The sequence below is a fragment of the Centruroides sculpturatus genome, unplaced genomic scaffold, assembly GCF_000671375.1.
Source record: "Centruroides sculpturatus isolate CEXI.00-Female unplaced genomic scaffold, Cexi_2.0 scaffold56, whole genome shotgun sequence".
In the NCBI taxonomy this organism is placed as follows: Eukaryota; Metazoa; Arthropoda; class Arachnida; order Scorpiones; family Buthidae; genus Centruroides; species Centruroides sculpturatus.
Window position 1 is genome coordinate 187,114 of NW_019384586.1, and position 10,549 is coordinate 197,662.

Sequence of the window (10,549 nt, forward strand, 5' to 3'; positions counted from 1 at the left end):
CGACCCAGATACGCGGTCAGACAGTCGACGTTAAAATTATCCCTGCGATGATGTTCTTCTACGATAGTCTGTAAATAATTAAATTTTTTATAATTTCAATTTTTAAAATCAGATGGCGCCACACTGATTTTTATTATTTTATTTTATTTTTTTAAGTTGTAATAATTATTGTAAGAAATTAACAATTTTTCGCCTTTAAACTTACAATTATTGTATGAAATTACAATTATTTTCGCGATAATTTTTTTTCTATCATAGTTTGTAAGTAATTAAGGTAATTAAATTTCTTACAATTTCAATTTTGTAAAAAAAAAGTTGTTAACAGATGGCGCCACAATTAATTTATTTTTAACTTAAAAAAAATTATTTATTCGTCCTTACAACGAATTCAATTTATTTTAAAAATATTTTATAGTAAATTATCGCGTGTAATACGCGATTTATTGCTTCATACTTGCAATAACTGATTCATCAGTATAGCGATGGGTTTATGCAATTTAGTTCCGTCCACGTGATGTATTAATAATTCGATTCGATAATAGATGGCAGCACGGATCGCGTTGTCATGGGTTACTCACGGACTACTACGCACTTCCACGTCTTTAACCATCTCCATGACGACAGTTTCCACGGAGATCCCGTTACACTTCCCGTTAACGTCTACGACAACAGATGGCGGCAGTGACGTTTGAACGATGTAATTGTCTTCTTCCGACGATACTAATGCCGTAGTCGGAAGAGTCGGTTCCTCTAAAAGTCCCCCCCAAAGAAAAAAAAATACATTTTAGGACCATTTCTAATAAGAAATTAACTTAAAATAATCTTTTAAAATTACCTAATAAATCGAAGAGATACACTTTATTCTTTAATCTCTGCTCTAGGCCCAAGTACACTAATACTCTAGCAGCGTGATGCTTAACAAATCTCGCGTATTTAGTACTGTGATTGGTATAGTACCATTCGTCCGATGGTAGTACCAATTGAATTAGACAATCGGCTAGATCGTTATCTATTAACACTGTATGGTTGTCTGGTTCCAACGCTAACGTAGCTACCACTTGAAGTACTAGACAAAGGAGTTGCTGTAAAATAAGTTTAATACACGCTATAAATTAATAATATTTCAATTAATTCTACAGATTTTCATCAATAAAACACATTAAAATAAAATTGAAAACCAGGGCTGTGGAGTCGCGTAAAAATCTATCGACTCCGACGCCGACTCCGTTTCATATTCATAACAAGTTGGTACGTAAAAGGGAGTCGGAGTCGGCGGATTTTTTGACGACTCCGACTCTTCCTTATCATCCGACTCCGACTCCGACTCCGACAACGACTCCGACTCCGACTCCGACTCCGACTCCGTTCATATTCATAACAAGTTGGTACGTAAAAGGGAGTCGGAGTCGGCGGATTTTTTGAGGGGGTCATCCTCCCATAGATAGTTCTCCCGGAATGCCACTCCCCTTGTCAGATAACCCCTGTGTTACGTTGCCGTATTTCATCAAGCTATTACAATCAATTATTTACACTATTGTCCTCGTTGTGGCAAACAAATTACCGTCGTCTTCAACCCGGAATTCCAGATATCGACGTTAATTACTGGCGTTCTGTTTACCCGCTCCTACAATAAATTATTATCGATCTTTTTTCCTTCATTAACCGTGCAACCTGTTAAGCTATTTTTCTCCCTCCCTCGGACTCGTCAACCCTGACGAAACACCNCCCTCCACGTAAGCAACCTAAGATGACGTAAAGGAAACGACCCAGATACGCGGTCAGACAGTCGACGTTAAAATTATCCCTGCGATGATGTTCTTCTACGATAGTCTGTAAATAATTAAATTTTTTATAATTTCAATTTTTAAAATCAGATGGCGCCACACTGATTTTTATTATTTTATTTTATTTTTTTAAGTTGTAATAATTATTGTAAGAAATTAACAATTTTTCGCCTTTAAACTTACAATTATTGTATGAAATTACAATTATTTTCGCGATAATTTTTTTTCTATCATAGTTTGTAAGTAATTAAGGTAATTAAATTTCTTACAATTTCAATTTTGTAAAAAAAAAGTTGTTAACAGATGGCGCCACAATTAATTTATTTTTAACTTAAAAAAAATTATTTATTCGTCCTTACAACGAATTCAATTTATTTTAAAAATATTTTATAGTAAATTATCGCGTGTAATACGCGATTTATTGCTTCATACTTGCAATAACTGATTCATCAGTATAGCGATGGGTTTATGCAATTTAGTTCCGTCCACGTGATCGCATAATTCTATAACCGACGATAGATGGCACTGTAGGGAATTCAAAATTGATAGAAGACATTCGGGGTTCGTAGCCATTTTGGATAAAACATGAAGGCTGTTTTCTGCTCTGGAAACTCTCAAATCGAAATTCTCTCCTATAAATAAATATATATATTAAAAAATTTAACTCACTGGATCGTGCGTAGAATCGAGAGCCGCTATAATTATCTTTAAATGACCATCCTCTAGCAATTTCTTTTGTGCTTCTTCAGCTTGAGACAGGTAAAGAATTGCTCTAGCACTCAATATCTGTAGACAATGATAATTACAATTCCTCCATCTGTAAATAAGGCAGTAACATTATTACTTTTTACTTGTTTTACAATTGATAAATCATTATCGATTTCTTTTCAAAGTTCTTAAAACTCTTTAAAAAAACATTTAACATTTTTGCTATTGTCGTAATGTAATTATTAAACTGTTAATGGCTTTAAATACATTATGTCGCTATAACAATTAACTGTATATTGCTTTCATAAAACTAACTTTGCGGTTATTGTAATTAACTGTAGTCATTTAATTATGTATAGAATAATGGATAATTAATGTACTTAATTATTTATCTATAAATTTTATATATATAATACATTAAAGGAACGTAAATTGTTAGGTGAGTAAATTGTAAGTTGTTTTTCCTTAGAAATTGAATAGAATTAACAAGTTTTCTTGTTTAAATTAACAGTTTTTTTCCTCCTTCAAACTAACAATAATCGCAATAAATTAATAATTTTCATAGAGCCAAACAATTCAAAATTTTCCATCTAACAATTAAACTACCATTTTGCAAAGCTTTAAATAATTTTTCTCACTGTATTATTAACGACCGTTTCCATATTATAACTTAATTATTAACTCTTTATATTTAAACACCCAATAATTACATAACAAACACACAAATCATTATAATACAACAACAATTAATTTTTGAACACACTTTACGAATAATCGATGATCAAAAGCTCTGTTTAATAATGCCTACTTAGCACAATGACAATATATCTACACGTGGCGACATAAAGCGCCATTATTAATTACAATCAATTAATGACTCGAGTTAATTGAGTTTTACTGTTTTGATTTTCACGAGCGTGTTAATTACACGCGTGTTTTAAGGCACGTTTTTTTTTTTTGTTGTAAAAATTGAAAAGAAAATCAAACTAATTAGCTTATTCTTAAGTGGGGTCGTTACTTAGATGTGTGTTTTTTTCCCCTTATAGAATATTTAAATTATGGGGGTGTATCTGCTCATTTTCTTACCTCCTACTGGGTGTGCAATGTTGTCTCGTACCCACAACTCTTTTGTGCAGAGTGATAGCATTATTTAGTACATTCAGAATTAAATCTATCGATCTATCTGTGAGGATTTCTAAGATGCTCTTCTCTTTTTTCCATTCATCTTCCTTCTTAATTGTCCAACTCTTGTTTTCTACACCGTTGACATTCACTATCAGATTATTCGAGTTTATATGATAATGAGTAATGCCATTTTGTATAGTTGCATCGATTATCTTGTTAATTAACAATAGGGATGTGTACTGTAGAGAATGCCCTCCACGTAAGCAACCTAAGATGACGTAAAGGAAACGACCCAGATACGCGGTCAGACAGTCGACGTTAAAATTATCCCTGCGATGATGTTCTTCTACGATAGTCTGTAAATAATTAAATTTTTTATAATTTCAATTTTTAAAATCAGATGGCGCCACACTGATTTTTATTATTTTATTTTATTTTTTTAAGTTGTAATAATTATTGTAAGAAATTAACAATTTTTCGCCTTTAAACTTACAATTATTGTATGAAATTACAATTATTTTCGCGATAATTTTTTTTCTATCATAGTTTGTAAGTAATTAAGGTAATTAAATTTCTTACAATTTCAATTTTGTAAAAAAAAAGTTGTTAACAGATGGCGCCACAATTAATTTATTTTTAACTTAAAAAAAATTATTTATTCGTCCTTACAACGAATTCAATTTATTTTAAAAATATTTTATAGTAAATTATCGCGTGTAATACGCGATTTATTGCTTCATACTTGCAATAACTGATTCATCAGTATAGCGATGGGTTTATGCAATTTAGTTCCGTCCACGTGATCGCATAATTCTATAACCGACGATAGATGGCACTGTAGGGAATTCAAAATTGATAGAAGACATTCGGGGTTCGTAGCCATTTTGGATAAAACATGAAGGCTGTTTTCTGCTCTGGAAACTCTCAAATCGAAATTCTCTCCTATAAATAAATATATATATTTTTATAAATATATATATATAACTTTATAAATAATGTATAAAGTACACGTGTATTATTTCAAGCGGAATTCTCATCACCCATCATTTTTTTTTTCTATATTTATACCCTTTTATCCCGCAAACACATAATTATTATCGACTTTATCCGATACACTTAGCCGCGACGTCATATTTACGATGACGTCAAAGCGTAATAAATCACCAAGGAATGGATGACGTCACGCGGCCGGGACGTCGATGCTCACTTCTGACGTCACTAGAGAGAGAAAGGGAAAGAAGTGGGGGAAAGAAAAAAAGGGACATTTCCTCGGGGAGATAACTGATAAGTGTTGATGATGCATTAAGTAATACAAAATTCCGGAAATTACCCACGTCTATTTAGAAAACGGCGTAGGCGAGCTGTACAAATGCCTCGGGTACAGTTATTGAAGTGATAAACTGAGGAAATTACCCACGTCTATTTAGAAAACGGCGTAGGCGAGCTGTACAAATGCCTCGGGTACAGTTATTGAAGTGATAAACGGAGAGAATTATATATATATATATATATATATATATTTGGTGGAAGAAATGTCACCGGGTCGATGTCGGGCCGGTAGCAAATACTATAAGATCATTGGCAGAATGTTGCAGCATTACAAANGTAGGCGAGCTGTACAAATGCCTCGGGTACAGTTATTGAAGTGATAAACTGAGAGAATTATATATATATATAATGATTAATGGTGGAAAAATCTATTAAGGAAATCAAGGTGAATTCGTCTGATGAAATATACGGCTATGTAATTCCTTCGGGGGTGTCGTATGTCTAGATAATTAGATTATGAGAGACGTGAATTGTTTTTTTAGAAAGTATCATTAATTGTGTGATGTATTTATATGACTTCGATAGTTAAGAAAATGTCGTGGGGTCTTTAGGGAAAATACTAATTATATATAGGCTTTTTTTAAGCTTGTTTAATGGAATTATAGTACAAAAATTACGTCAAATTGGATTGGATTGGGCAAAGCAATACTTGGGCGATCTGTTATGCAGAAGGACTTTTTATGGGAAACTCTCCCCTATTTAGGTGTTGGTGCCTCCCAGGAGGGGAAACTGTTCGTCTATTTAGATGTTGGGTGCCTGCAGGAGGATTTTCTGTGGGAAAAATCACCCCTGTTGAGGTCTTCTGTCTCCCAGGAACTATGGGAAATTTGTTTCCCTATTTAGGTATTACTTGCCTCCCAGGAGGACTTTCTCTGTAGAAACTGTCCCCTATTTAGATGTTTGACACGTGATGAATACCTGGAAACGTCCATGTTGCTAGTCTCTTGGTGAGGTACGAACCCGCGAAAAACAACAGTGGATAAAAACCTATCCAATCGGCCATTGGTGTAACTTATAGTATACGTGAAATTGCAATATATAACGGATTTTAAGAAGTGTAGAACATAATTCAGTTAAACCTCTGAAGAAACGGCCACAGAAACAAACAAAAAAATAGTTGTTAGAGTTTATTTTGTATGCACTTTTGTTTAAAAAACACGGCCGTTATTGGAGGTTATACGTATATATAACCTCTCCACCTATAATGGCTCCATATATACTTATACATAAGTATAACAATATATAAAGTTATATAGATGAGTACTAAGCAATAATAAGCTGGTAAATTCATCAATAACATAGAAATCTATACAACAACTACTATTAAATAACCAAGTGACATTAAAACTCATATTCTATTCTCATATTAAATTAATTAATTAGTTGAGTGTATTCAATTAATGGAGAATTAAAGCAGAATTATGAGCTAAATCGCAGCATGGATAGAAAGTAGTAATAATTTAAGCAGTTAGAAGGGAGATGGCTCGAGTCTGTCGTGCAAAGGGGCTCAAGTTATGTGTAAAGTGTACGCGACTAAAGGAAAAACTCATATTCTTTGAAGTATAAATTGTGTACAGTTGTAAGAGATGGAAGAAAAATCATTCTTGTCTAAAGAAAAATGAGATTGGTTGCAATGTACCCGCATAAAATGAAAAAAAAAAGGAGCATAAAAATCCAGCGTGCAATTGAATCAACTACATAAATAAAATAATGTACAATAAATATAGGTTTAAGATAATAACATATATCATAAATAAAACACAGACTATGATACAAATATAAGTTATATAAGAGCGTACAATATATGCTTAAGAATGCGTGGTATAACGAAATAATTAATCATTAAAATTAAATAGAACATAGTTTATTCAATGATTACGGAATAAATTTTATCAATAATGAACTTAATCACCTTAGATTTGTAAAGAATTAAAAGCTGGTTCAAAAGTCAGTTAACCCGAGCTTAAATTTTTCGCTTATAGGCCTAAATACTCTGTTGAACATAAATCAGAAAACGTTTACCGTGGTTAACTGACTTTTGAATCACTCTATAGCACATTACATCAATTTGACGTCATTCTTACAGTTTTCTTGCGAGAAATTGTAGTGGTGATGTCAACTCGACGTAGTTAATGTACTGTACACTAAACAAAACTAACGTATTTATGACGACACACGTGATAAAGGTATAGAAAAACAACGTTCACGTACGTAAACAAGTAAAAAGAAAAAAATGACGTTTTCATACTTTTATAGATTCTGTTAATTGTAATTTACTGAAAATAAATAAAATTTAGCAAATTTTATTTACAAAAACACACCGAAATTGAAGAGAAAGAAAGTAAAACAGAACGAAGAACACAAGAAAAATGACAGAAATAATTAGGAAAGGAAAAAAGTAATAATAGTTCGATAAAAGAGACAAATGTGACCTTTCATCTCTGACCTCACTAAACTATTTTTTTGTGAGAAGTTCTTTTCTGTCTTCTTGTCTGTATTTTACACAGACACGATGAAAGGAAAAAAAAAATGAATAGGAGAGAAAGTTTACCCTTCCTATCTTATTCAGTCATCACTCTTTTTCTTCCAACATATATATATATATTCTTTAGAAGAAGATATAACTTGACAGAAATGCGATTTTATGTGGAAAATTTCTACTAAAAAAATATTAAAAATTAATATTGCATGCCCTTACTTTTTAGCTTTTTAACACGTAAAAAAGTAAAGGGGAAATTTTAATTTTATATTTATTTTTTATTTTATTTTTTTGCTTTTAATTAACATTATTGTTTGAATTAATGAGGAAAACAAATGAGAATTAGTAAGGAAAATAGTAGGAATTATTAAGATAAACACTGCGAGTTAACGAGGAAAACAATGGGAATTAGTGAGAGAAACAATGAGAATTAACCGGAGTAATATGCGAATTAGTATGGATTAATAAGAAAAACAAGAGTTAATGAGAAAAAAAGATTGAAATTAGCTAGGAAAATAGTGGGAATTATTGAGAAAAACAGTGAAAATTAAGGTAAACTAAGAGAGTTCGTGAGGAAAACAATGGCAGTTAATGGGAACACAACTGAATTAACGAGGAAAACAATGGGCGCTTTTGAAGTAATCCGTTGAAAAAAAAAAACACACACACACATAAACGATCACAAACACGGTATAAAATTGAACAAATTTATAAAGTGATAATGGAATAGTTAAAAAGGACGACTCACATGAGAATCGAATTGAGGTAGATTTTGTACTTCTCTTTGAAAGGCCACTATATCAGCTTCACTGGTATTATGACTATCGCCCTGAGAAGAATTGAAACTGTCTTTGGTTACANATTAATATATATATATATATTGTTTTTTAATAAAAAATAAAGTAAAAATTTCTTAATAATATACAACCGAAGCGTATGATTTTATGTTTGAACAGAATACAGAAAATTCTTTTGAATAAATTTAGATTAAAAATGGTATAAATTCAATAAATGTATCCTATGCCAACTAAATATGGAGAGAGTAGAAGGTTGGTTTTTACCTTTGAGAATTTTATCTCCTCATAAACAGAGACACGTCTCAAAGAAGATAACGAGTTAATAAAAAGAAAACTTTCTTTATATTAAAAAAAAAATTAAATACATTTAAAATTGCATTCTAAAAAGCTATAAATTATATAAATTGCTCTATTATGTTCTAAATAATGTCAATTTCTCTTAAACCAATATGTTTCAATGAAATTGACACTGAAACAGATAAGCTTACTGAAACAATCAGTTTCAATTGTGTGTTGTACTGAAACTGAAATTAACACACAATTGAAACTGATTGTTGTACTGTGTTGTACTGAAACTGATATTGTTGTACTGAAACTGAAATTAACACACAATTGAAACTGATTGTTGTACTGTGTTGTACTGAAACTGATGTTGTTGTACTGAAACTGAAATTAACACACAATTGAAACTGATTGTTTCAGTGACTTATCTGTTTCAGTGTCAATGTTTCTTTCGTTGAAACAGATTAAATTGTGATAACAATTGTATGAAATTTATTAATTTTAATGAAACAGATAATCGAAATTAAAATCAGCTGATGAAACTGAAAATTTTCATTTCACTCAGCTGTTTAAATCGAAGAATGAATAAATTTGAAGTGAAATTTTCGTGAAATGAATCAGTTTAAGTGAAAAAAAATATGATTTAAACAAATATTAGCTACGAATTTCAAGCGAAATAACAACATTTTAATAATAAAAAAATTAATTTAAAATAAAAAATAAATTAAAAATAAAACTTTTTTTTATTAGCTGCGGGTTACTTGAAACGAAATTAATTTTATTTTATTTTATTCCGGAACCAATCTCAAGATAAATAAAAGGAGAAGAAGGGGGGCAATACCCTTGGATAATCCACCGTTCAATCAGGAAATTGCTCTTAATCTAACTATTAAAGTTGAAATCTTTAACCAGTGAAAAAAGAAGCCATTTTTATTGGAAATTGAAAAGAAGTTTATTTAGGAAGAAGGAAGGAAACCTCACGATGACAATGTTGAAGAGAAACGAGGAAAGTTTGTCATTTGAAGTTCAATGAACTCTTCCAAGATGGTGAGCAAATTCACTTTCCATTAATTTTATAAAGATTTATCATTACTTTTTCTCCTTATTAAATTGCATAAAATTAAAGTTACCTCATAGAAAACTTTTTAAAAAATTATCTTATTCGTCTACTTAAGAAGAATTGTAAAGATATTAATTTTAAGAGATGATTTAGAAGATTGTATTTAGGATTATACGAGAATCTGGAAGAGGATTTAAGAGAAAATTTAAATTAATTCGAATTCAGGAGAATTTTAAACTCGAATTTTAGAAGAATTCGGAAGAGGAATAAATATATAAAAAGAAATTCAGAGCGGATTTGAGAGAATTTAAGTGAGGATCTAGGAGAATTTAATTTGAATTTTCATCCGATTTTATGCGATTCGAGTAAGTCTCACGGGTATGATTTCAGTAACAAATCAATTAAACCTGATAAAATAATGCGCAAAATTACTTAACATTTAAGTATAAAGGTTATATTATATTATTTTATAACTTTAAAGGAAGAAATTTACATAAAATTATAGAAATTAAGTCAGCTACTTTTCACGTCACTATCTTCTTATGGGTGCAATTTTCAACCTCGTGAACAATTCCTGATGCTTACTACTACAATAAAACGAAATTTTCCAAGTAAAATTGATTAAAAATCTACAAATTCTGAATCCATAAGTTTAAAAATTGACATCCCACCAATCATAATCATAAAAATCGGTGTGAAATTATAATAAAAGAAAACACAAGACCTAAGCAAAGACTTCAAAGAGTCTCTAATATTAAATATATATAATTTCAGAGAATTAATTTCGTCTGTTGTTTATCAGTATCAGTGATTCTAAAAATTAAATTATTATATAAAAAAAGGAAAAAAAATCTATTAAATAATGAATAGGAAAAACATATAAATAATTTTATAAAATTTCATGTTATAAAACGAAATTTTATCAATAAAATTATATTATATAAGTGATTATAAATATATATATATATATATATAAATGGATGTG

The 10,549-nt window shown here is 30.5% G+C and overlaps 1 protein-coding gene across 2 annotated transcripts in view; it reads right to left on the reverse strand.

The window, feature by feature from the left end:
- Positions 1-509: 509 nt before the first annotated feature.
- LOC111624610 overlaps positions 510-10,549 on the reverse strand; it is a 114,047-nt gene continuing 104,007 nt past the window's right edge. For both annotated transcript variants that reach the window (XM_023367508.1, XM_023367509.1), the window contains exons 5-9: positions 4,360-4,559; positions 3,579-3,973; positions 2,454-2,601; positions 836-1,082; positions 510-750 (exon numbers count right to left, since the gene is read on the reverse strand). In XM_023367508.1, coding sequence (XP_023223276.1) covers positions 575-750; positions 836-1,082; positions 2,454-2,601; positions 3,579-3,973; positions 4,360-4,559 — 1,166 coding nt within the window. In that variant the 3' untranslated portion in view covers positions 510-574. The remainder of the gene's footprint in view (positions 751-835; positions 1,083-2,453; positions 2,602-3,578; positions 3,974-4,359; positions 4,560-10,549) is intronic.